Source organism: Lepisosteus oculatus, chromosome 11 (genome assembly GCF_040954835.1).
Source record: "Lepisosteus oculatus isolate fLepOcu1 chromosome 11, fLepOcu1.hap2, whole genome shotgun sequence".
In the NCBI taxonomy this organism is placed as follows: domain Eukaryota; kingdom Metazoa; phylum Chordata; class Actinopteri; order Semionotiformes; family Lepisosteidae; genus Lepisosteus; species Lepisosteus oculatus.
In genome coordinates, this window is record NC_090706.1 from 16869026 (window position 1) to 16896808 (window position 27783).

A 27783-nucleotide genomic window follows, 5' to 3' on the forward strand; every position below is an offset into this window, starting at 1 on the left:
TTCAGTAGCACATTTTAAACTAAACCCAGTTACAGAGTTACAGAGGGTTAAAATAATCTTGAGAATGATTTTACTATTACTGTCAGAAATACTTTTAATTATCCTGTGTACGATAATGCATGCTTTAAGCCCTATTGAAAAACACTTCTAAACTGAAATATTTTTCAGACCTGTTTTGAAACAAAATATAAAACCACCCTGTTGGCACCATTATTATAAGCGATGTGTATAAGTATGTGATTCATATGTATCATTGGGAGCACTCTCTACAGCTATGCACCAGGAGAAGAAAAAAACACAAAACATAAAAACAAATGGGATATCTTTAGATATAGACATATCAATATTTAATATTTTGATTTTAGGCAGCCATAGGATCTTCAAAATGAAATTCAAGAGCGACTTCTGCTAAGCTGGAAGTCTGGTCTCGTAAAGCAGCAGTTCCAGTCCTGGCCCTGGGGGAGCTACTGTGCCAATGTAGGTTTGCATTCTAATGATGGTCATATCCAGCTCGACTGGACCAATTTGAACTCTTTAGGTCCTGCTCTTGAACACAGACCTCGATAGCCTACATACACACAAAAACTTAACTCTGTTCTAAAGATTTAAACATAAGACACTGGTGGCCAAGTCCAGTCCTGTAGATCCACAGTCCTGCAGGCCTCTCACCTGTCTCAACTATTAAAACAGCCAACAAATCAAGTTTTTGGAGCTCACTTGAGAAATTGAGAGCGCAGTAGATATTATAAAAACAGCCCGGGGATCCTGGTGATCTGTCAACACAGAATCATAGACAATGAATAAGCAGGGCAGCAATGTGCAGGTCCAGACTTCCAGCTCTGGCCTTGATCAGCATTTAAAAACACAAGAAGACCCAGTGGTTTGTACTTCTCATTGACCTGTAACACTGACAAAGATTCCCTGCTTTTCTCAGCACATCATCATCATCATTAAATACTGAAGACAAGCTTTACCACATAGGGCGAATGAAAGAACACAGCATGGAGTCGGCTAAAAAAATAGACCTCCATCACATAAGGCTGGTGCCACATCTCTTGCAGCCATAGAAGAAATAGACTGTTTTTGACAGGAAAGAAAAACAGCAATTGGAGAACAGGAGTGATTCTTTCACTCACTTCTAACTGGATGGAACCAGTTCATAAAGCTGAAACTCCTGTTTTTCTTTGATTATTTTGTTTGTATTCCACTTCTATGCACAGCGTCAATCAGGGACAGAAAAAAAATTGAAGAAATGCAGAGGGCTTCAGAGTAGCTAAACCAGTAAAAGGCTCTTGCTCAGAGCCCAGGTTAAGCTCCGTGGCCCAGATGTTATAAATTTGGGTCATGTTTCAGTAGATTGTGACTGGGGTTCCCCATGAAGCATTACACATCTGGCAGAGCTCCCCCCGGAGGCAGGCTGTCTAACGCAGCCCGCCTCCACCTGCAGTGATATTGGCGCCACATACGACTCCCACAATTGGCATCAGCTCTTTCGTCAGGGCTGCAGTTCTCAATGTGCTCATAGACAAAGCGCCCTGTGGACAGGATCTGTTGCCTGAAAGCTGAGCCATAAAAAGAACTGGCAATTCCCAGTCGGATGGGTAGAGTTGATAAAAATGAAACAATTCAAAGAGCAGGAGTCTAAGCTTTGTGAAATGGGCCCTTACAATAACCATAACAATAAAAAAAACTTTCAAATTGTCTAAGCATCATTGTCTTGAATAGCTAAATTGGCACAGTAACTCTCTTGGTCAAGGAACAAGTAAATATCGGACGTATTCACAGAAGAGTCATGTTTGTAATTGACCTTACCAAAACCACACAGAGAGATGACTGACTGCTTAAAGCTGTCCTTCACCTTTCTCATCTGAAAATATGAACACATGCAGGCTGCACCTTAACTCAACAGCTTATTAAGTGTAATAAACACTTTATTCATCTCCGCTTGTCTGCCCATAGTGCCTCTTCCAGACCGCTGACCTCTTTCCCCCAAGAGTCTGGAATGAAGGTGATCTAGTTCATGACTTCCAGGTACCACATCTTCCAGCTGCAAATGCAGTCTTGGAGGGTTTCTGCCCTCAGCATTGGGCTGCCAAGACCTGTGTGAAGAGATTACCAATCTGAATCAAGTAAATAAGTAATTCTAAACATGGGGTACAATACAAAAGTCCCTACTCGCACCTAGAGGCTCACTGCAGACAGGAGCTCACCCCAGTTTCTTTCATGTTAAGGGGACTCAAGTGTATGCATATGCCCCTACCTTCGAAGGGTTGCTCTTCGATTACAGGTCACCCCCCACAACCCTGTGGTCCCAGTGATCCCCAGTATATGGCTGTGTGGACTGGAGCAACTGGGTTAAAGTACTTTGCTCGAGGAGGCACAGCAATATCCACACTGAGGATTCGAACGCTCAACTCTCCCGTTAGGAGTCTCAAGGCACTACTCACCAGTGTTCACTGTCCCCTCTGCAATTCTCTACACTCCTGCAAGGCTGACTGAGTACTCTGAAGCCTGCAGAGATGGAGACCTTTTTTTCTGGGACCCTGTGTCTTCCTTAAACAGGGTCCTGGTCAACAAACTCCTTTACTAAGACATTATTCCCCAGGCCTATAATATAATAATATACACACACGTTTAATAAGCCCAATTAAAAAAGCTAAGCTAGGATAAAACCCAGAAGGGACAGAGACATTTCACTAAAGGCATCTGAGGCACCTCATGATGGGACAAACGAATGTTTCAAGATGGAGACACTGACAAATGTTTATTACGCCTAATAAATCGGTGAACAGCCATTTCAGATCCAGCGGGCGAACCTCTCCTCTCTTTCCTGATTGAAGCTGGTGGCTGACTCTACCTATATTTAACAACCTCTGTACGAGATCATGACTATCAGCAGGCAGCAGCCTTGGTTAGTCCTCTCCGGATCACATAGTGCTTTAAAATCCAGTAAAACAAACAACTACAATGAAAACCGACAAATGGATATTTGATCTCAGCAGGCTTGGCTTATGTTCTTTTGTTTGCCTTATTCCAATTCCTAAAAGCCATGCCTTTCCATGCCAGAAACAAACACTTATAATACCAGCTAGCAGTGTCTGACATTTGCAATGATTCCATTCATACAGCTGATTCGCTAAACGTCTGGCACAATCTTCTTATCTGCAAAAAAGAACCAAATAACACATCTTCACACATGCAGCAGGATCAACTGTTCTTTACAGGTTCGCTGCCTAATAGCGCACCTCTTACACTTTGTCAGCCATTCTTTATTTTTTTGTTACAAAATTACATTTTGCATACTTTGCGAAGACTGTTCAGCTAGCAGATTCCCCAGCCCATCCTTCACAAAAGCCAGTGTCTGAGTGTCTGAATTCGACCCCAGCTGATCCTTGTAGAAAAACGTACTAGATTGTATTAATGTAACATCAGATTTTCTACTGCTTCTGAAGAAGTGTGCAAGGCTGGGGTTTTTCAATTTTATCTTTGCTTCTCTTAGTCAAACCCCAAGGAAACACACTCCACTCTAAAAACTGATGTATAAAGAACACAATTACTAAAGAAAGTAACTCCAGCTGTTGAGGCAGGGCTCCTTCAGATTTTGGAGGCTCCTATCAATTATACAGAAATGCACTGCTACCATCAAGGGAAGAATTATGTTATTATGACGAGATATACTTCATCCAGTACTTTACATGACAGCACAACTGTCATACAATACCTGCATTATCATTAGGTGACTTTCAGGTTTAAGCAGTAGAATTGATTGCACGGTACACTCTTGTTTAAGGATACGTGTGTGTGTGTGTCTTCATGCTTATAATGATGTGTGTTCACATTAGGTACGAATCGTAACATTTCATCATGACTAAACCCCCGTCAACTGTAAGTCTGTGCGCATTCTGCAGTGTCGGACACCTTCACAAACTCTAAGCCCCAGTTCCAGCTGAGCTCTGTAGCTTCTAGGTGCTGTCACTGCACAATGTAATAGATCTGTCATACCCATGATCATTTGAGTGCACCTTGGGATTATGAGGTAGGAAATTACCTCATAATTACAAGGTAATTGTCTCATAATTACGAGAGACCACATGAAATATATTTTTCCTTGATGGCAGCCATGCGCTTCCGTACAATTAGCACCTGATTAAGACAGAGAAAACAGCTGACATGATTTCTTATCCACTTAATGAGCCCAATTAAGTCATTCAGGTCTGAGATGGAATGCGAAACTGACATAAATGTGCCCATGGGGATGGAAATCCCCCCCCAGCTGTGTGTATTTCACAGAAGCCCGGCTGCTGTTAGGTCCAGGCTAACTAGTTAACACACCAACACATGATTGTGCTGTTGTGTTGCGTTGGCAATATACCGAAGAAAATGATTACCATGTGATCCAGTGCTTAGTGCACCATATAACAGCACAGTATTAATGCATTTTTATTGAAATGTGGAAACGCATGGTAGTTTTAATCCTCAATCAGCCTTTAAAAATGTGGAGTCAATTCTGCCTTGCAAACAGCAGCATACGGACAGAGACAGGCTAAGACACCACGAGCCCTAGGCAAACTTAAGACACATACAGACACTTACATGACCAACCCCCCCGACCAGAATAATTCACCGCATTTTAAGAGTAAAGAACAGCTAACAAGTACAAAGGTGCACAAAATTTGAGGCTTGAAGTCATGACTGAGCTGAAAAAAAAAAAAACCTGACATGAAACACAATACTGACTGCAGACTCAGTCAGCTCTGTAAAAGACCAGCTGATTCCATGGCATAAGCTTCTCAAAGGTTTGTCAGCCCCCCAGAAATGAACAGGAAACACAAAACAGCAGCTTAAGGTTATTATTAACCCCCCCCCCCCCACCAGAAAACAAACCCTCTAATGAACAGGATCGCTTTGGTGGCATACTCTGATGAGAGTAAAAATTAATTAACTGTGATCAGATTCCCACACCGCTCTCACAAAGTGCTTTCTGCTTTCTGTGCAATAGAAAAGGAGTGGGAGGACCCTGAAAGACCCCCGCCTTTCCCTCTGATACCCTTCTCAATCCCCCCGCCCATCTGCAGAATCCAGCTGTGCTCCCACCGCTGTTTGGGAAGAGGCTGGGAACAGGTGGGACACAAGGCAAGTCAGCCCTTGACAAGGAGGAGAGCTCTGCTTTGAGTTTGTCTGCGATCACCCCCTCTAGTAATGATGATTACAGTTACAATGTACTGTATTTGGACGAAGCCTTTCATCCCACGGTGCTTTGCATAAATGAAGACTCATCTAAAGACTCCTTTCACCCGCCACAGAAGTGCGGGTCACCGCTAGGGGACACAAGGCAGCTATGCTGCACCAGCAGCCCCAGAGCACAGCAGATCAGGGGGAGAAAGGAGAAACTGCTTCCCCAGCTGACTTACGGGGGATCTTTAGAAAGGCCAGACTGCGTGCACCCATAGTGGAATGACACCAGCTAACACCCCAGTGTCCTCCTTGGCACTTTGTTATGGGGCCTAGGCTTGACGTCACTTAGAAACAGGTTAAATTTAAACCTTCCCTTCCTGTTAAAACCCAGTCCAGGTTGTTACTTAAATAGCAAAAAAAATTTTCAAAGGTGCGCATTAAGCTTAACAAACATAGGCATGAAAAAAACCTATACACACTGTAAATGGACATAAGAGTTGGGACAGGTTCTGCAAGAACCCTTCTTCCACCTTGCTTACCAAAAAAAATCTGACGAAATGTTGAGTTCCTCCTACTCTGTGCCACTCGGGTGACAGAAATAAAAGTTTATACTACAACTGAGCAGCCTCACCACCCCCAAGCAGAAGGTAAAACACCAAGGTTTCAGCTGCACCTGTATTCCACTCACATTCACTGAAAGCCTCTCCACTGATCTTCTTGCCCGCACCACAAGCAGGAACTTACGAAGAAGGCTGTACGATGTGCCAGTGCGGATTTAAAGAAGAGTTTAGGGAGGCGTCTGCGTGACTTGTGTGCTTAATGCATCACACAGGGCATGAGGATAAAGGTGCCCGGCCTCTTTGTTGAAGCTGATCTCCCCTTGGGGATCCTTCCAAGAAAGCATGCGAGTCTCATATCAAAATCAAAACCTCCTCTTTTTTTGTCTCCTATCTCCTTCTCTCCAATCCCATTAACCCATGGAGACCGGATCCGTTTCCCAGTCCGTCCCGGATCTGCTGGGCGCACGAGACCTCAAAGCAGGGTGCAGGCAAAGAAGAGGAGGCGCCCTCCCCAGTGCTCTCTGCAGAGCCAGGTACTTGCGGGTCCAAGGGGCTCTCGCCCACTTCATACCGGCTTTGCCCACAACAGCCCAGCCCTCTCCCCTCCCACCCCCCATCCCTGCCCTCCCCAGTACCCTCGTCACCCCCTCCCCTGGGTAGCTCGGTCCCCCCGAAGCGGCGCTATCAACGGGCGTGCGTGGCGGTGGGTGGGGGTGGTCACGGCTCAGTTAGCCTCGTAGGAGGAGAGGAGGGCCGCGTCCACGGGCTCCATGCAGGAGGGGCAGGTGAACGACCTCATGAGCCAGTTGTCGATGCAGTCCACGTGGTAGATGTGCAGGCAGGGCAGGAATCGGATGGGATCTCCGTATTCAAAGTCCATCATGCAGATTACGCACCTGGGGGGTCGGGGGGACGGAAGATGAAGAGAATGAGCAGAAGACCACAGAGGAGATTCAACCAACCTCTCTTTTGAATCACAGCGTTTGGTACAGCTTCTGTCTGCTATGGAGTAATTATCGATAGGGGGGGATCTTGCCGGTAAGAGTGCCTCATGCTCAGAGGAGCTTGGGTTGATCCAGACTGTGACCGCGGTCTGTACAGTGGTGACACTGGTTGGGCAGCATCAGTGCTGTGTGGGCTTGATTTGGGCAGGAAGGCCCCAGAGCGCCACCAACACACAGAACTCTTCCAGGTGGCTTTAAGTTCTGCAGAGTTTTACAGGAAAACTTATCTATGACTATCAATTCCCATATTTTTACAAAAGAACTGCTAAGAATTACAGTCATGGAACTTAAGAAATGAACAATTATTTCACTTCGGTATTCTTGGAATTAACATTCAAAAAGAGAACTAAGTAATAAACTATGAGTATTTTTTGACTCAAGGCTTACTGAAGAGTCTTCTGCTGAACTGCTCTAAAGCAGCAGGAATTAAGTCTTAAAGCAGAAAGAAGTCTGCACCTCATAAGGGCTGTTGGTTACATCATAGTGTACTTACCTGTGTTGAACTTATAATAGAATTAATTTGATATCTCCAATTGTTTTAGCTTTTAAACATACTGGAGGTTCCCTTTCAACTATTAAACTTTATGATAATGTGAGTTAATTTAAAATCGAGAACAGAAAGGACCTCATTACCCAAAGAGTGGCGGAACTGTGGAACAAGCTATCCAGACCCATTATCGAAGCAGACAGCTAGACTTCTTTCAAGAAACACGATGAGCTGGATGGATGAGCTCCTTGGATCAGTTAGCTACTAACTACCAAAGGGGCCAAATAGCGTCCTCTCGTTTGTAATCTTTATGTTCTCATTAAAGTAGCTAAAAATCTGTTTCAATCAAGAGATCAATATACTAACTAAGAGCTCAGCCCCACTCCCCAGGATCAGAACTGGGAAGCCCCCTTCTATTTTAAGTTTATTGTCAAGGGTACAAGCACCAGGCAAAGGGGGCGACTCACTCCTTGACTTTCTTGTCAGAGGGCTCGGACCCGGGGTCGAATATGCCCTTAGGCAGGTGCTGGATGAGGCCAATCCTCTGGGCGATGCGAATCTGCTCCTCCTCGGTCAGCTGGGTGGCCAGGCGGGTCTGGCTGGGCGTGGGGTGGTACACTGGCACCTGAGCGTGCTCCTGGGCACATGAACACAGCACAGTTAGTCCAGCATACAGGAGAGCAGGCACACAGGGCACAGTCAGAGCCCAGCCTACAGGAGAGCAGGCACAGGGCACAGTCAGAGCCCAGCCTACAGGAGAGCAGGCACAGGGCACAGTCAGAGTCCAGCGTACAGGAGAGCAGGCACAGGGCACAGTCAGAGTCCAGCGTACAGGAGAGCAGGCACAGGGCACAGTCAGAGCCCAGCCTACAGGAGAGCAGGCACACGGGGCACAGTCAGAGCCCAGCCTACAGGAGAGCAGGCACAGGGCACAGTCAGAGCCCAGCCTACAGGAGAGCAGGCACAGGGCACAGTCAGAGCCCAGCGTACAGGAGAGCAGGCACAGGGCACAGTCAGAGCCCAGCGTACAGGAGAGCAGGCACAGGGCACAGTCAGAGCCCAGCCTACAGGAGAGCAGGCACAGGGCACAGTCAGAGCCCAGCGTACAGGAGAGCAGGCACAGGGCACAGTCAGAGCCCAGCGTACAGGAGAGCAGGCACAGGGCACAGTCAGAGCCCAGCCTACAGGAGAGCAGGCACAGGGCACAGTCAGAGCCCAGCCTACAGGAGAGCAGGCACACAGGGCAGTCAGAGCCCAGCCTACAGGAGAGCAGGCACAGCGCACAGTCAGAGCCGAGCGTACAGGAGAGCAGGCACAGGGCACAGTCAGAGCCCAGCATACAGGAGAGCAGGCACAGGGCACAGTCAGAGCCCAGCCTACAGGAGAGCAGGCACAGGGCACAGTCAGAGCCCAGCCTACAGGAGAGCAGGCACAGGGCACAGTCAGAGCCCAGCCTACAGGAGAGCAGGCACAGGGCACAGTCAGAGCCCAGCCTACAGGAGAGCAGGCACAGGGCACAGTCAGAGCCGAGCGTACAGGAGAGCAGGCACAGGGCACAGTCAGAGCCCAGTGTACAGGAGAGCAGGCACACGGGGCACAGTCAGAGCCCAGCCTACAGGAGAGCAGGCACAGGGCACAGTCAGAGCCAAGCGTACAGGAGAGCAGGCACACAGGGCACAGTCAGAGCCCAGCGTACAGGAGAGCAGGCACACGGGGCACAGTCAGAGCCCAGCGTACAGGAGAGCAGGCACAGGGCACAGTCAGAGCCCAGCCTACAGGAGAGCAGGCACAGGGCACAGTCAGAGCCCAGCGTACAGGAGAGCAGGCACAGGGCACAGTCAGAGTCCAGCCTACAGGAGAGCAGGCACACAGGGCACAGTCAGAGCCCAGCCTACAGGAGAGCAGGCACAGGGCACAGTCAGAGCCCAGCCTACAGGAGAGCAGGCACAGGGCACAGTCAGAGCCCAGCGTACAGGAGAGCAGGCACAGGGCACAGTCAGAGCCCAGCGTACAGGAGAGCAGGCACAGGGCACAGTCAGAGCCCAGCGTACAGGAGAGCAGGCACACGGGGCACAGTCAGAGCCCAGCGTACAGGAGAGCAGGCACAGGGCACAGTCAGAGCCCAGCCTACAGGAGAGCAGGCACAGGGCACAGTCAGAGCCCAGCGTACAGGAGAGCAGGCACACAGGGCAGTCAGAGCCCAGCCTACAGGAGAGCAGGCACAGGGCACAGTCAGAGCCCAGCGTACAGGAGAGCAGGCACAGGGCACAGTCAGAGCCCAGCCTACAGGAGAGCAGGCACAGGGCACAGTCAGAGCCCAGCCTACAGGAGAGCAGGCACACAGGTGCACACACACACACGCGATAAAACAAACAGCTGCACAGGGTTATTTTTAGCCCTTACAATATCATATGTGTTATTCAACACATGAAAATAGAGGAAACGTCTTTCCCCCCCAGGTACTGTGCTTCAAGCCTGAATATCTTTAGAGAGAGGGTTCCCAGCTCTCTTACACCTGCAGTCCTACAGGTTATCTTGACCTTCTCAACGTCCAAAGAAGTCTAACTGGAACCATTTCATTCTTCTCTTTCTGTGCTACAATGCAGACAATGTTTAATGAAACAATGTTTGCTTGGCAGTGTGGGAATTTAATCAATAATGACAGATAGGAGCACAAGCATGTTGGACCACTAAAGTCTAGTCTACCAACTGGACTGTAAATATCCTCAGTGTTTTGGAAGAAACGTTTTTCAACTAAATTCTGCATCTAGCAGTAGGTGTGTTTCAAGGAATCTTCTGAAGAAAACTGCTCCAGATATTTAGACAGTACATCCAACAGTGAAAAGCACAAACCGTGAAGATATGAACTTTAATTTGGAGTGTTTCAACATGTCAACTTCAAGAAATACAAACAGAAAAAGGCTTAAAGCAAACCATACAAATTAGAGGAGACCTGAATTTTTTCAATCAAATCCCATTATAAGCCCCGTCTCAGCCCAACAGGACGGAAAGGGTAACCCTGCTATGTCTATCAGCTGGTCTGATCAAAAGGAACTAAGAGTTTGAATCAATAGATTCTATTCCCTGGAGTGTTGGTATGGACCTTCTCCTCAGATCTACATCACAATAAGCATAAAGAGTTGTTTTTATCACGCTTGGCTGCACTGACAATTTAATTTTATTTTTTAAAAGGGGGTAGCAACACCAAGGCGATAAAACGTTCTTAGTCTTGAAAGCGTTGCAGACGTACTCGGTATGCTATTGAAGTCAGACATTTCATTTTAATTTACTTTGTAAATTAAATTAAACCCCTGTAATCAACATGCAACGGCCTCTTAAAGTGTAATAAACTGTCGCAGTGTCTGCCACACAACAGACAAAGCAACGCGGGTTTTTTGTGCAGTAAATGTGTAGCACTCTTAATTCTCTCGGGATTCACGTCTCAAAAAGAGAAGAGAGGTTCTCATGAGAATCGTCTCAAAAGCACGTTTCACGGAAAACTAACAGAAAGGAAAAAAAGCCACATTCCCTGGAGCAGAAATAATTGTGTACCAGTTTTCTCGTCTTAACTACACTTCTGAACTACCTAAATAAATACTCGTTAATTCCCTCGCCTTCGGAGTTCCAGCATTTTAAAAATGTATAAATTATACAGGCGTTCGTTTTTGTTTGGGCTTTTCCAGACGCCAGCCTGAAGAGCTCTGTTCGACCACTCGTCCTCTCCCAGCGAATCCCCGGTCTGTATTTCACTCGTTCCCCCTTTACTGCACCTGATAGGGCGGCGGTGGCTCTCCGGGCAAGCTGGCCCCCTCCGACTCGTTCAGCAACGACAAGTCGTCCGCACCCTGCGAGGAGAGGCAGTTCCCCATCGAAGTGGACTCGGGTGCACTGGCCGAGAGAGTTGCAGAGGGGCGGCTAAACGAGACCCGTCTTCCCCCGACACCCGAAATATGGGCAAGGAAAGCTAACCCGCTGCTAAATCACGCCTATCCATGAACAGTTTTCTGGCTTTCTTTCTTGTGCTTGCAACCGAATCTCTCCTAGCCAAAAATAAACCCAAAAAATCGCCGGTATTTATATATCAGTTACATATCCGATTCACTTTAAGTTAGTATTATAGGATCAGTCCACCCCATCTCCCCTTTGCTCTGTTTACAAACTGCAAAGGCCGGAAATGACGTTTAGGTGCTTTGTGGGAGTTGTAGTTCTGAACAAGCACACAAAAATAAATTTTAGGGGAATTAGTACTTGACTGATATTACTAGAAGTCATTACTGTGTTCTGCCATTGTCTGTTCGCTATATTATTGTTGCATTTGACGGACTTCTATAGCTAGGGGGACGCAGAGTAACAAAATATATACAAAAATATCATAACACTAATTCGATCTTGTCAGATCTCAGAAGATACGCAAGCTTGGGTCAGGTCGGTAGTACTGCGATGGGAGACCTCCAGAGAAAAACAACCTGAAAAATAGAAAGTTCCAGTCTGGCACGATTCCCTTCCCTGAATACATAAAATACGGGATGCGTGTCTTTTAGTTTTATGTATTTATTCAACACAAGGATTATTTATCACCGCAAGCAGGTACCAAAATCAGGCTGAGCAGAGCCTTTTGTCTCCGATAGACCTTACTGTCGTCACTGGACACTACGGCAATTGGTACATCGTTGTCTATAGTGCCATTTATGGTATGTTAAGTTTAGTTCACGGAATCAGACTTCTGACCACGCAGTTATACGAAAATGACACCTAACTTTACAAGAACCACGTGTTTAATAGCGTTCTATTACCCTCAACTCGAGTGATACCCACGTCACGTGACAGAGATGACGCCGGACCGTCTGCCCACCGCGTTCGCTTCATGACGTCATCACTAAGATGGCGGCAGTGAGTTGATGGCTCGTGTGTGCTGTTTTTTTCGCCAACCTCATCTACCAGCGTGCGAGTTATTTCAGATCCAAATTGACAGGCTGTGTTTCAAATATATAGTTTTTTTAGAGAAGTTTTGGACTGACAGATCGGAAACAGAAGAAAGATGCAAATCACTCTGAAGACGCTGCAACAGCAAACTATTCAAATTGACATAGACGCAGAGCAAACGGTAAGCGGCTGTAGGTTGTTGAATGACAGCATGACTGAGGCATTAATATTACCTGTTAAGCCGTACTAATGCCTCAGTCCATACAAACCCAAACACGATTTGATGAAACTGAAGTGTAACGTTAGATATTTTTAAAACAGTGATGGTTGGTGATGGTTTTCTTGGCGGATTTAGACTTAAGTCGAATTTGTCATTTTCAAAGTTGACAGTTTCGTTTCGCCGAGCGATCGCATATGCTTTAACAAGTTTCTTGAAAAAAACCCATTGGACACCCCGAGCTAAAGGGATATCCTCAGCTAGAGTTGGCCCTCTCGGTTTGTCGGAAGATTTGTACATGTTCGTTTTCTTGTCCGAGTCTTCTTTAAAGAATAATGTTACTACACGTAAGACACCGCATACGTTGACACATAATTCCCAGTAAAAGCGTTCCACTGAGTTGTTCCAATGAGTAATTCGGTGTGTTTCATTACAGGAACCGCGTATACAATTATGAAATAATTCTGCGGAATTAAAGTGTCGTTTCGGTACTTTAGTTATGATGCTTCGTGCGTGAACAGCAGAAGTCATACGCCACGTGACTCTGTACAGCGGTTTCTTCATCACATGAAAGGCGGTTCCTTAAAAACGATAAGAAACGATTGTTATGGTAACAGACAGACAGAAACGCAGTTTAGGCCGTTGTTGAGTGACTGTTACTAACATAGATATGGGTGACATTGCATGTGTAAAGGAGTTTAGAAAAGAGACCGAAAAGGCATGTTTTAATGCTCATCATTCGCAAACATGACATCATATTGAAGACTTAATATTTTTTAAAACTCCCTCGTCTGAGACCCATCTGCTTTTCCCAGTTAAAAAAAAACATTAGTGTACACAATATACACACACTACTGTACGATTTTAAAAATACATTTAATTCTTTGTGTTTTATAAAAGGTAACCTCTTTTGGGAAGTGAACACATTTAATAAAAAAAAAACATTTTTGTACAGCTCAGCAAACATCGTTTCAGAATAAGAGGCTCCCAAGCAAAATCACAACATCACATGGCCACACTTAGGAGCGTGGAAGAGATGACAGGCCTGATGTTGTGCTGGTTAACAGGCCTTGTGAGGCATCAGGCAAGACAGAGTTGTGCCTGTACAGCTCCCCTGTTTCTAAAGACCAGGAGAAATGCTGGCTGAGGAGCTTCCAAAGGGCAGGGAGGGATGAATGGTGTTTTCTCGTTGCTAACTGTACTCAGGTTCTTAGAAATTTCAGAAAAAAGAAAAGACCCTTTAGCCAGCCCTGTTCGCTTGGCAGCTACTTGCGAATGGAGTAAAGTAAATGTCAGGCAGGCAGGTTTTGAAAGCTGTGCTGGAAACCGCTTCAGACACCCGCCACTCTCCTGGCTCCTGAAGGAGCCCTTCCTGTTCTTGTTAGTATAGCCTCCATTTTGTGTTGTCCTTGATCTGGAATCACCAATCGTGTGTGGCTTTTCTCATCTCGGCTCTCAGCTACAAACCCCCCCACCGCACACAGGGGAGGATGTGGAAATGTAGGCAGACTCCTCCACCCTGCCCGCATTGGAGACACCCGTCTTGTAACACGTCAAGGGCCGTGAATCCCTGTGCATGAGGAGAGGCATGTCCCTCACCTACAGCACAATGAGCCAACGGCATCCTGGCCAGCTAATCCGACCCTACCCTTGACATCCCCTTGTGTGCCGTCGCACGGGGAGTCCCAGCCACAGTATTTACTCACGACTGCACAGCAAGACACAGCAATAACCGCATCATTAAGTTTGCCGATGACACCACTATAATAGGACTGATCAGTGATGATGACGAGTCCACTTACAGGGATGAAGTTGTACAGCTGCTGAGGTGGTGTCATAGCAATAACCTGGACTTGAACATAAAGAAAACGAAAGAGCTAATAGTGGACTTTCGGAGACACAGGCCACACACTCACAGCCCACTCAGTATTGATGGAACGGAAGTGGAAACAGTCACCAGCTTTAGGTTTTTGGGAATTCACATCTCTAAAGATCTAACCTGGACTGTGAACACTGACTCTATCATGAAGAAGGCTCAGCAGCGCCTTTATTTCTTGAGGTGCCTCAAGCGATGGGGGATGCCAACACATGTGTTGGTGAACTTCTACCGCTGCACTATCGAGAGCGTCCTCACCAACGGGATCACCGTGTGGTATGGCAACACCTCTTCGCGAGAAAGAAAGGCACTGCAGAGAATGGTCAATATGGCCCAGAAGATCATCGGCTGCGGTCTCACCGAGATTAAACAGCTCTATGAGGACCGCTGCCGTGGTAGAATTCTGGCCATCACAGAGGACAGTCACCACCCCGGGCATGAGCTCTTCACCCCACTGCCCTCAGGCAAGAGATATAAGAGCATACGGACACTTACCACTAGATTCTTCAATAGCTTCTATCCACAAGCAGTGAGACTGGCGAACACATTTAGCCATCCCCCTCGGACCACACCTACACCATCACCATCTACCTCATTGTAATTTATTAATTGTACGTCTCCAGTCATTGTTTACACGTCTGTATTGTTTACAGTCAAACTGTCTGCATGTTTACTTGCACATTGTCTATTGTTTGTTTGTACATTGTCTTGATGCACTGTTTGCACTTTGTTTTGTTTTTTACACTTGTTTTATAATCGAGAGACTTTCTGTAAGTAAGAATTCCATTGTACCAGTACCGGTTACATATGGCAATAAAGTTCAAGTTCAAGTTCAAGTTCAAGTTCAGTAACATGACCCAGGCTCGAACCCGTGATCATGGAGCTGAATCTGCAGGGTGACGCCTTGCTAAAGGGCACTGCGGGGGAGAGGCATGTCAGAGGGGCTTCCCCCCTCCTCCACAGGAGAATCAGAAGTTGCTGCCTTAACACAAACTCACAATCGGACAACTGGAGATTCCAAATCCTTGGGGATGGAGATCGAAACGGTGGTTGGCGATCCCAGCTCGCTAAAAAGAAAAGCGGAGGAGTGGTCCATTTCCCGAGCTGGTGGTTTGTTTCTCCAGGTGAAAGCCCTGAAGGAGAAGATCGAGGCGGAAAAGGGGAAAGAGAGCTTCCCCGTGGCGGGGCAGAAGCTCATCTACGCCGGGAAGATCCTGCAGGACGACACGCCCATCAAGGACTACAAGATCGACGAGAAGAACTTTGTGGTTGTCATGGTATCAAAGGTAGGGGGCGGAGAGACCCACGTCTTACTGCTTGAGCCTTGGCGTGAGGCCACAGATATCCCTAAGGATGTCCCTACGGACACTTAGGGTTCCTGTGAATTCTGAAAAAAGTGGAAAGTCTGGAATAAATGAAAAGGAGTTTTTGAAATCCTGGGAAATATAATCTGGGTGGTAAGGTGGTGCACTGGTCAGCATCGCTGCCTCACAACACTGGGGCCCTGGGTTCAATTCCTGGGGTGCTGTGTGTGTGGAGTCGGCATGTTAATTAATAATAATTGTTTACATTTATATAGCGCTTTTCTGGACACTCCACTCAAAGCGCTTTACAAACCACCACCAATGTGCAGCCCCACCTGGATGATGCGACGGCAGCCATAGTGTGCCAGAACGCTCACCACACATCAGCTATCAGTGGGGAGGAGAGCAGAGTAATTAAGCCAATTTATAGAGGGGGATTGTTAGGAGGCCACGATTGATAAAGGCCGATGGGAAATTTGGCCAGGACGCCGGGGTACACCCCTACTCTTTTCGAGAAACACCCTGGGATTTTTAATGACCACAGAGAGTCAGGACCTCGGTTTTACGTCTCATCCGAAGGACGGCGCCTGTTTTCAGTATAGTGTCCCCGTCACTACACTGGGGCATTAGGACCCACATGAGCCACAGGGTTAGCGCCCCCTGCTGGCCCCACTAACGCCTCTTCCAGCAGCAACCTTAGTTTTTCCCAGGTCTCCCATCCAGGTACTGACTAGGCTCACACCTGCTTAGCTTTAGTGGGCTGCCAGTTGTGAGTTGCAGGGTGATATGGCTGCTGGCCATGATGTTCTTCCTGTGTTCGTGTGCGTTTCCTCCAGGTGCTCCGGTTGCCTCCCACAGTCCAAAGACACACTGCTAGGTTAACTGGCTTCTGGAAAAATTGGCCCTGGTATGCGTGTGTGCATATCTGTGTCTGTATGTACCCTCCGATGGACTGGTGTACCCTGTCTTGTGCCCATTGCTGGCCAGGATAGACTCCGGCTCCCTCCCAAAACAGAATTGGGTAAAGAGGATAGAAAATAAAAGCCATGTCACCCTGAAATGCACAGCTGGCAGCCCACTGGAGCTCAGCAGGTGTGAGCCTGGTCAGTACCTGGATGGGAGACCTCCTGGGAAGAACTAAGGCTGCTGCTGGAAGAGGTGTTAGTGGGGCCAGCAGGGGGCGCTCACCCTGCGGCCTGTGTGGGTCCTAATGCCCCAGTATAATGAAGGGGACACTATACTGTAAAAAGGCGCTGTCCTTCAGTTGAGGTGTAAAACCGAGGTTCTGACTCTCTGTGGTCATTAAAAATCCCAGGGTGTTTCTTGAAAAGAGTAGGTGTGTTACCCTAGTGACCTGGCCTAATTTCCCCCTGACCCTTACCAATCATGGCCTCCTAATAATCCCCCTCTATGAATTGGCTTCATCACTCTGCTCTCCTCCCCACTGACAGCTGGTGTGTGGTGAGCGTTCTGGCGCACTATGGCTGCTATTGCATCATCCAGGTGGGGCTACACATTGGTGGTGGTGGAGGGGATCCCCATTACCTGTAAAGTGCTTTGAGTGGAGTGTCCAGAAAAGCGCTTTAAAAGTGTTAGGAATTATTAATTATTATTATTAAAATAGAAGTATGGATCATCAGTCTGAGTTGTGAGAAGTGAAGAGGCTGTGTTGTGTCCTGGAAACCAGAGGATGGTGAAGGAAAGGTGTAGGAGAGGTCGGGAGAATGAGTTTGGAATTTGTATGATCCTTGTGCGCTGCACCAGAGAGAAGGGACAGCCTGCATTTGGCACTTTGTCACCAGCACAGAATCTTATCATAACTGGATCTTTTTTTCAGAATCTCTGATCTATCTGTTTATCAGTTCAGCAGGTTTTTGTTTTTTTGTTTTTTGGTTGTTGTAAATCTCCTGTCTCTCCTGCTTCAGACAAAACCTGCCCCAGCATCACAGCCCCCCTCCTCAGAACCGGCTGCGGTCTCAGTCCAGGAATCGGGCTCGTCTCAGGTTCCCGAACCGGCGCCAGCGGCCCTTCCCATCACACCAGAGACCGACAAGCCCAAGGAGGACCCAGCTGCCCCTGCTTCAGCCCAGCCCGAGGGCACAGCGAGGTAAGAGAGCTGACAGCTTGATCCGCATCTTTGAGGTTCTGTCTCACTTGCTGCTGTAGGATGAGCTCTGTGTGTGATCGCGGGTTCGAGCCACTAGCCCACGTGACTTGGGCTGGGATGAGACAGACGAAACTCTTTTGACTCCTGCCAAACTGGGACCGCAGAGACGTCCCGGGGCCCCTGCAGCTGGCTCGGTCCTCCCAGCCTCAGTCTCTCTGTGTGGGTGCAGCACCATTTAGAGGCACTGCAGGGGATAACAGACCTGGTGGCAAATGATACAGATCGGGTGCAAGACTCTGTCTTGACAAGTCAGCCAAATGAAAGAAAATCAAGGCAAGGGAACTGCTCCAGTTCCTGGCTTTTTCAGGATTCATAACTATATGCAGATCTACTGGTAATTAAAATTGTTTTCTTCAAATATGCAGGGAAATTAGTGCACAACTCCCCCTGTCAGTAAATCTTAGGTCTTCGTCGGAAGCTGATTTGAGACGGTACAGCTGTACCGAGGTGAGGCTGGCCGTTTTAAGAGCTGGTTTCATCTTGGTCTTCTCACCTGTCCAGCTTTTCTGTCTGGTGCCACTTATCCCTTTGGGGCTCTCCAGTGGTGCTGGAAAGGACTGACCGAGAGCAGTCACGGTGGCCAGTGAACACAAGCTGGCTCTTGTAGTGGCAGAATGGCTGTGTTTCTAGCTCTCCCATCACCGGCTCTGACAGGGGGGCGTGTCAGAGGAGCACCGGCTGGTGTCTCACTGCCTCTACAGTCAGATTGCACATGAGAAGATTCCAGGTCAACCGATCAGGGTTTCACAGCCTGTGGACAGCATATATAAACCTGTCAAGCCAGTGTAGGTGTAAAGGAGGCACCACTTCAGAGGACGACTAAGACACCCTGCACGGACCTCTGATCAGATCTCGCAGATGTCCTACTCGTGCGCAGTGGACCTGTGTAATCAGGAGCTCGAGTTCCTGTATCTGTCTCTGATGTTGTTGCTTGTCTTGCGTGCAGCACGGAGCCGTCTGCGGAGGCGGCACGAGCAGGAGATGCTTCTTCCGAGCTGGGTGAGTGTCTAGGAGTCTGTCACTGGTGTTCACACAGGCCTTACTGCAGATGGGGGGGGGGCTACTGGCTGGAGTTCAGCAGGTGGCAGTTGTAAGCCTTTCATCCTGGATTCTAACATGTCTCAATGATCACAAAGCAATTCAAATGAACCGCCTCAGCCTGTATCCTGGAGGGCACCTGGTCTGCGATGCACGAAGGAGCAGTGCATCCCTGTCCAGCCCTGCAAACTGGAGGGAACAATGCACTCCAGAAACGGACATATTGTTTCTTTCTCACAAGAGCTGAGGAAAACAAGCCCTTACATGCTCATAAGTGCCTTTAGTCCTGTGTTTTTTCTTCTCCCAATTCAAATTGTGTTTGATCAGGCGCCGATATGTTATTATTCATTTGTTCAGCTGATGCTTTTCTGCCAGGTGACCTACAAGAGCAGCAGCTGACAATACAGTATTAATAATAATCATTTGTATTGGCAGTGTTTTAGCAAATGGAATACTGGTGTGTAATAAGAGAGCAATCCAAGGACCGTGTGTGTTAATAAGCACAATAAATATGGCAGAATACAACACAAGGTGATGGGCAGTGAACTGTGGGGCAGTAATGGGAGGTTGAGACAAGGGAAAGCAGTGATGCCAATGGCTGGCATCACTTTTGGACCTGGACAGATGTGGGCCACCAGCTTTTATAGGTGATGATTCCCAGTGAGTAAACACCTGGAAACAGTGGTGAAATAGACAATATCCACTGAGCTGTTGATTCAAATTAAGTCATGAAGAGTCCAGGACAAGCAGGGGGCACTGCTGATCTCCAGGACCAGGAGTGAACAGCAGAGGCTCATGGGATTGAGCGGTACTTTCCAGCAGTGTTGGCCAGGGCAGAGTCTGCTGCGAGGGGGAGTCCAGAAGGGTGTTTCAGGTTGTGCCCTGGCTCCACTGCTTTTACCACTGTCTGTCTGTGTGTCTGTGTGCAGTGACAGGCGCGGAGTACGAGAGCATGCTGACCGAGATCATGTCCATGGGCTATGAGCGAGAGAGGGTGGTGGCGGCGCTGAGAGCCAGCTTCAACAACCCGCACCGGGCCGTGGAGTACCTGCTCACTGTGAGGACCCGCGGGCATCGGGCCAGCCCCTGAGAGGACGCTGGTACCGAGCAGAGGGGGCGCTGATTGCTATAGGAGCGGGTGGCTGTTAATTGCAAGTCTGCACAGTCTTTTAACTGACTAGACCATGGCAGTGGGGGTGAGAGAAGTACAGCAAAGGGCCCAGGCTGTGAGTGCGTTTTCAATGCAGGCAGTGCAGCTGGGACCACACCGAGCTCCTGGGGGGGTTAGTCTGGGACAGATTTGGGGGTCTAGTCCTCTTGAGTTGTCTTAAGACCTATCCGGCCCTGAGAACATAACTGGCCTTAAATTCCCCATCAGCCTGAACGAAACTCTGACATAAAACGGTGCAACTCTGCTGAAGCAAAACTAAACATGGTCCCAAGGACAAAGGAGTCCACAGCGACGAGGACGCCGGTCGCCTGTTGTACTCAGTCGCTTTTGAGTATTAGAAGTAGGGCCTGGTGATTTCCAGAAATATCCCAAATCTTCTGTGTGTTTTTTGAAGAGGCACGTAATTCCACATGAAGCAAAATCATGTATAAAACTTATAGAAACTGTTACGATTCGGGCTTTACGTTTCCAGTTTCTTGTACACTCATTCATCCTGAAGGGCAGGACTGATGTTGCTTCAAATCGGCCTGTTCTGAAAGCTCTGTGACTGAACCTTTACTGGAGCGATTTCCATCCTGCTGTTTGGGTGACAGATGACATTAAGAGCTACAGAATTTACAGACTTTTTCCAGTAGCATTCTGCTGATTTAGTTTTGCGACTTCTGCCTGTTAAAATGGCTTAAACTGTGGTCAAGGTTAGGCTTAGGCTTCTGAGCATACTGAGCTTGTGAGTACCAGTACAGATTGTGTTCAGTTTTGAGTAGCCGTTAATTCTTGAATTAAAAGCATTTCCGGTTTGTCTAAAGACAAGTTGTTAACACTTTAAAAATGTTTAAATGGATTTCCTCTATTTGTGTCTAAAATGTGGATACATTACAAATATCCTTTGGGAGTTTTTTTTTGTTCCCTTTCGTATTACATGTAACGTATATCCAAGATGGAAAGGCTTAAATATCCGGAACTAGACTGGAAAACCCCGGCCCTGCTTCTAAGCCATTTAGAGAAGTACTGGTCTAACGAGACATTGAACTGCTGTGCTCTAGTGGCGTCGATCCTTGCAGTGTAAGGTGCAGCTGGGTTTGATCACCGAGAGGTTAAATACGGCATGCTGGGCCAGTTTGGAAAGGGGATAGATTGCACTGGGTGGGGGTTCAGAACATCCCAGGAAAACGTCTCAAAGGGGGGGGGGTTGTGTTTGCTTGCTTTTCCATGCAGGGGATTCCCAGCAGCCCCATCCAGGAGACCACCCCCCCAGCAGAGGAGTTAGCCCCCGCCAACACGGCCGCAGCTGAAGGTAAGCCCAGCTCCCCAGCTCTCTTCCCCAGGGGGCGTCTCCCGTGTGGTCCCGAGCACTTGAAGACAGCCAGTAGTTGCTCCCACATCGAGAACGGGTCGTGTAGCCCTTCATGCTCGGAGCCCTGTTAGGTGTGCCCGGGTGTCGATTTGCGATTGTCAGGCTAACTTGCGTGCAGGAACTGGTCGGGCCCTGCGAGACCCGACTTCAGAGCTGACTTGTGGGCTGTGTTGCCGTCTGCAGATGCCAACCCTCTGGAGTTCCTGCGGGAGCAGCCCCAGTTCCAGAGCATGAGGCAGGTGATCCAGCAGAACCCTTCCCTCCTGCCCGCCCTGCTGCAGCAGCTAGGCCGGGAGAACCCCCAGCTCCTGCAGGTGAGCGCTCCTTTCCGCCCCCTCCCTCTCATCCCGTCTGGAGCTACAGGGTTCACCTGGGTACATCATAGGGCACACGGACACCGACTCACCCGCCAAGGGTCCCAGGTTCTAGTTAACCTACCAGCATGTGTTTGGACTCTGGGAGGAACCCCATCACGGGGAGAACATACAAACTCCACACAGACAGCACCCCAGGTCCCGAATCGAGCCCTGGGCTCCAGCGCTGTATGGCAGCAGCGCTACCTCCCCACTTTCTTCCCACAAGACGATCTCAGGCTCCTTAGGTCTCTCAAGGTGTAGATGGCGGCTGACTGCACCTTCTCTGCACCTGTAGAATCAGGAGCACCTAATGTGCTGTGCTGATTCTGGTTTCGTGGAGTCAGACAAGCAGATCTTTCAACAGCCCACAGAAAAGATTGTACCGAGTGTCGTGGTCATGGTTAAAACATGCTCATTGAAAGCAAGCAGGTTACAGCTTCACTTTACACCTGTGAGTTCAGCCAGTGGTGGATTCAAGACGAGCTGGATGGCTTCCAAACCAGACTGGCTTTGTTCTTTCCCTGAATGAAGCCCCTGGAAAATGCTAAATCTCTGTAATTGAAAGGAGACATTAAACGTAGGTGTGTTTTCCTGCACCTGTTTTGATTGGTGTTGGCATCTTTGCAGTTTTATAATTACTTTCATGAAAAGAGAAGCAAAAGTCTTGAAACCTCCCCTGCAAAAGTGATGAACTGTGTCTGACTACTATTATATTAATCCTAAACATCTATGTCAAATCTAGGCTTGTAGGAAACTCCATTCTAAGCCAAGTGACACATAAATGTGTTTTGCAAGGGAGAAGACCCAGAAGGCAGTCTCGGTGAAAAGCTGAGGTGACACTTTAGAGTTTAAAAGACTCTTTTCTGCTTTAAGAACCCTTTGATGAGCAGTATGGATGGTTATTGCCTGTGATCATCCAAATCCAAGTTATTCCTCCCTGGTTATTCTCAGCTCCTTGTGTTTTCTTTTTCCCATGATTTTCTTTGTCTTCCGCAGCAAATCAGCCAGCACCAGGAGCTGTTCATCCAGATGCTGAACGAGCCCGTGGGAGAGCTGGGCGAGGGGCCTGAGGGTGAGCTGGGGGCCGCGGGAGACGACAGCTCCCCTGTCAACTACATCCAGGTCACGCCTCAGGAGAAGGAGGCCATCGAGAGGGTGAGTGGGGCAGGGGGAGCTCTGGGAGACGTACCCTCAGCGTCTGCACACACACCTAGGGCCTATTCTCTCTTTTACAGACTCTCATCCAGCACACTATAACCCTTCCGATTGCAGGGTCTCGCCAGCCCGTCTTTTGCTTGGCGCCTCTCTGCCTCCGTCTCGCTCGTTACCTCCTCTTTCGCCTTTAGCTTTCTGCCTCTGCAGCCTCTTTCAAACTACCTCTGCCCCCAGCTCACTCTATCGTAGCCAGCAGCCATTTCACCCTGCAACTCACAGCTGGCAGCCCACTGAAGCTCAGCAGGTGTGAGCCTGGTCAGCACCTGGATGGGAGACCTCCTGGGAAAAACTAAGGTTGCTGCAGGAAGAGGTGTTAGTGGGGCCAGCAGGGGGAACTCACTCTGCGGTCCATGTGGGTCCTAATGCCCCAGTATAGTGACAGGGACACTATACTGTAAACAGGCGCTATTCTTTGGATGAGATGTAAAACCAAGGTCCTGACTCTCTGTGGTCATTAAAAATTCCAGGTTGTTTCTCGAAAAGAGTAGGGGTGTAACCCCGGTGTCCTGGCCAAATTTCCCATTGGCCCTTACCAATCATGGCCTCCTAATAATCCCCATCTATGAATTGGCTTCATTACTCTGTTCTCCTCCCCACTGATGTGTGGTGAGAGGACTGGCGCACTATGCCTGCCGTCACATCGTCCAGGTGGGGCTGCACATTGGTGGTGGTGGAGGGGATCCCCATTACCTGCAAAGCGCTTTGAGTGGAGTGTCCAGAAAAGCACTATATAAGTGCTTAATTAATTATTAATTAATTAATTATGAATTATTATTATCTTAGTTGTGGTTTGGCAGCGCCAGGGGTCTCCGCTCAGAGGGATGGCCCACTCGGGGAGAATGAGGAAGTGCAGACAGGCTCCGCCTCTGACACGCCCATTCTGTTAGCCAATCATATACAGGGTGGGGGGGGGGTAGGACAGCAGTTAGAGGAGAGGCTCATCTCTGCAGGCCTGCCCAGGAAGTGACAGGGGCTTGCTGGGAGCAGAGAGAATAACAAGAATGACTGATCCCAACACGACTGCTTCTTTTGTGAGGCACTAGGCTTGAGAGGAAATCACCTTTACTGCTTGAGCTACTCAGAAATCCTCCCTGTAACCCCCACTTTCTTCTCCTTTAGCACATTCTGGCCTTTTTCCTAAGGAAGGGCTTTCAGAGTGCCGCTCCTGGTCGTCGTCCCGTGATGACTCTGAGCGCTGCCCTAATGGATTTCGGCTTTCGTTTATTTTCGCCTCGGATTCCCCTCACTGCCCCTTTGACTCACCTCTTCCTGCTCTTCTGTCCCTCCCTCTTTCCGCTCCAGTTGAAAGCGCTGGGTTTCCCGGAGGGCCTGGTGATCCAGGCTTACTTCGCTTGCGAGAAGAACGAGAACTTGGCCGCCAACTTCCTGCTGAACCAGAACTTGGAGGACGAATGAGAGTCGCGCCCTCCCGGCCTGTGTTTTATACGAGCGCTGGAGTTTATTTAACTTGGGGTGGGTGGGGGGGGCTAGGGGATCTGGGCTGGAGCGGGAGTAGGGGAGCGTGAAATAAATCCGCTTGAATTCCAATGGAATCGCTAGGATATACTGGGACAGAGGTGCGGCTTGAAACGAAGGGGGTGGGGAGGAAGGAGTTGGGTGGTGAGAAGCAGGACAACAGTTTAAAGTTTTGAAGTAAAGACTGCAGACCCAAAGCATTCCCTTACTGAAACACTAGCGCGTCAGCCGGCACTGTTTTCAAGTGCTCCCAGAGAGCGGACGAGGAGCCGATCCCAAGGGCTGGCAGGATGCAGGGGACTGGGAGGGGTGGAATTGGACTGGAAATGTTTCCCAGTCACTGTGGCCTGCAGCTTTGCATAGTCCCACACTGCCAAAGCCCTCTGCCTACTGGAGATGGGATTGGGGCCTCTTTCCCTGTCAAAGGGAGGCCTTCAACATGAAACTCTATTTTTAATTAAACAAAGCAAGGGGTGGCTTATACTGTCTAGATTTTCTGTTCTTTTATGCTGCTTTGCCCGTTTGGTCCTGTGCTGTTGTAAATGTTACTTGCAGTGAGCTTGGGCAGCCTGGAGCAGAGGAAGGGGGGCAGGCAGAGAGGACAGTGCAGGAGAGAGGGGGCTTGAGTCTCGGGGCTGTGCTGGTGAGGCAGGAGAGGTCAAGAGGTCAAGCTAGTGCACAGGGACGGCACCTACGAGCAGTTCAAAGGTCACATGATCTTCTCGCATTATATATACTGTGTATCGAGTTACAGATGATACATAATGTGACTGCATCAGTGATAACATACCATTGTATAATCTGGCCCTTTTAGAAAATCCTGGTAGTTTATGAAAGTAACAAAAAAAAAAACAAGTGTTTTTTGTCCATATTGGAAACAAGAACTAGAAACCTGAGCTGGCTATTAAATTACATTAATTGGGGAAACAAATGAACTGCTAAACTTAATTAAACAAATCACCTTCTTAATTGCTCACTGATCTTTTTCCTCAGATCTTTCTAAGGTCATGTAATAGCAAATTTGCTGACAGAGTTCTCTGGGACCAGGCTTGGCCCTTAGAATTCTTGAGCTTCAAATTTATTCAAGACTGCTTTCCTGTGAGTAACATAATTCCTTAATTTAGTCATTTACTCAGTTTATTTAGTTTGGCTCAAATATTACTCAGCATTTAAGTCATGTAGTCTAATGCTGAGAAAAAATATTTTGGTTTGTTCAATGAAAATGACTGAAGTATAAACAATAATTTTTCCCCCGTCATAAAACTCGTAGATTTCTATGCTGACATGTTGAGCGAGTTTTAGTAAGTGTGTAGTACTGTCCATGTGGGGACTAAATCTGAGAGCTGTAACCACAAAGAGACTGACTCCGGACAGCAGGCCATGTGAGGAAGGGCCCATAAGCCACATGTAAATCTGAAAGTGTCAGAGAGAGTTGTTTTAGGTCTGCTTTCACCCTTGAGGAGTTAAAGTGGAGAGTTAAGCCATAAATGGAACCAGCGAGTCAATAGAAAGTCTCCACAATGACAGTAATGCACATTCGTGTATGCGTGTGTGCTACATTGTTTGTGGAACAAGTCAGAATTCTAAAACAGCAGGAAAAATGAATCACCCCCCACCTTCCCTAAGCAATTATGGGGAGGGTTTGTTAAATGAACATTTTTAAATACACAATTTATTTTAGTGTTTTTATTAATAATAAGGGGATTATTATTGTCGCTAAAGGAACAGTGAAGTGATTGCAGATGCCTTCTGTGACATCTGTTCCATACCCTCGCCAATCTTTGTGCAAAGAAGCGCTTCATGATTTCAGGGCTGACTGTTCGCTCTCTGGATCAGGGGGCTCTGCCCGCTCCGATGTTTGACACCTCCAGTGTGTGGGTTTAATGTGGGTCTGGAAATGATTGGTATGATTAAGGTTTTCAGAGTTTCACAGACCGCTCCTCCTACAATAAGGGAGCTCTGGTCCTCGAGAGCCGACAGGTTCTGTTCCAGACGATTTCTAAATTCCAGTGATGAGCATTCATCCGATTGGCTGCAGTTGCTCACACATTCATTGTTCCAAGGTGTTTTATATAAAACCTGCTCCCTGGGGATTTCCAGGAGCAGGGTCCTACGATGAAGATCGTGGCGAGAATAAAACGATTGTTTGACCTTTTACTTGCCTCTCACATTTTCTGGGATCACAATAAACTGTGTCTTCTAGATCTCCCTTCTGACTTCCCTATCCTCTTTACCTGAACCCGAATCCTTCTGTGCTGGTCTGCTTTCAGCCAAGTGTACCTGATTACCAGTGAGTTTGTTTCTTCTAATAGGAAAATAAAGAAATAAAAAGACCAGATGTTCAATTCATCCCTTCATACTGTATAAGTGTCGGTCATTTAAGACATCGCTAAAGACGAGCTTCATTTTTTTTTTCCAAATAGCCCTTTTGTTTTAATTTTATTGTATGTCACTTATCCAGCTGGGGATTCTGCTGTCTCAAGGGTACTACCACTGTACCACCCACACTGGATTTGAATGTTCAATCGTCCAGTTTGGAGTCTAAGCCACAGTTTACCAATCCTGGTCATGGAGACTTGCATGCTTGAGCACTTAATTAAAGAATTGAACCCCGAATAGACCTATTAACAAATCCTGAACTTCATTTTCAGTTCCCAAACCCTTAGGTTTATAAGTACCATACAATCTCCAACTTCTGAAAACAACAAAACCCCAGAAGTGCCTCGTTGGTTCAGTGAAGGATTACTATAATGAAAAAGCTCAAGTGGAACAGTGAGCAGCAGGTTTGAGGGGCTCCAGGCCCAGGATGGGGAATCCAGCCCTAGAGCCTTATCTGCTCCTTCACACACTTACTTGGGGTTGTGAGTTTGTTTTATTTTTGTGGTATTAAGTATACTTTTGAAGTAAAAGTTATGCTCATGACCCACTGAAACTTTAAGTTATGTATTGAAAGGCGGGGGGGGGTACAAATTTTACTCTGCAGTTCTAACCAAAAAGCACATTAAATATCCAGTGTGCACCGTGTACGGGTCGGCTTGATGATTTTTGACCTGTAACAGAAATTAAAACAAAACCTTACCCTTTAAAGCACTGGGTTTAAGCAGCTGTTTTAGGCCGTTGCAATTAATCGGAAATATTCTGGAACTGTTTGCAAATCTCAATGTACTGTGGCAAATAAGGAATTATCATGAAGACAAGAAACGGGTTTTGATAAATGTGTAAAAACAAGGAAATTGCCACATCCTTTCAGCCAATATGTATTATACCCATGCCAAATCATAAATGCTGAAGATGAGCAAGACTGTTTAAATTCAAATAAGTCAGTGAAGCTCATTAATGAAGATGGGTGTAGATGAACATTTTGTAAGGCTTAAAATTTAATACCATTTTTTTTTAAGTTGGGATTTTTAATAGTGCAAGTGACTCTGGAGAAAGGTGTCCGACAAGTTATGCAACTTTT

The 27783-nt window shown here is 47.6% G+C and overlaps 2 protein-coding genes across 2 annotated transcripts; one reads left to right on the plus strand and one right to left on the minus strand.

Annotated features, from left to right (window-relative positions):
• Positions 1-320: 320 nt before the first annotated feature.
• Positions 321-11397, minus strand: rnf11a (ring finger protein 11a). Its single transcript, XM_069195833.1, has 3 exons — positions 10997-11397; positions 7694-7863; positions 321-6631 (listed from the first exon to the last, which is right to left on the minus strand). The coding sequence occupies exons 1-3, from the start codon at positions 11093-11095 to the stop codon at positions 6460-6462; spliced, it is 441 nt and encodes a 146-aa protein (XP_069051934.1). The 5' UTR covers positions 11096-11397; the 3' UTR covers positions 321-6459.
• Positions 11398-12075: 678 nt separating this feature from the next.
• rad23aa (RAD23 homolog A, nucleotide excision repair protein a) lies at positions 12076-26680 on the plus strand. Its single transcript, XM_006631615.3, has 9 exons — positions 12076-12330; positions 15367-15528; positions 17472-17653; positions 18660-18712; positions 19681-19808; positions 21138-21216; positions 21460-21590; positions 22629-22787; positions 24150-26680. Exons 1-9 carry the CDS (start codon positions 12265-12267, stop codon positions 24261-24263), a joined length of 1074 nt encoding a protein of 357 aa, XP_006631678.1. The 5' UTR covers positions 12076-12264; the 3' UTR covers positions 24264-26680.
• Positions 26681-27783: the final 1103 nt, after the last annotated feature.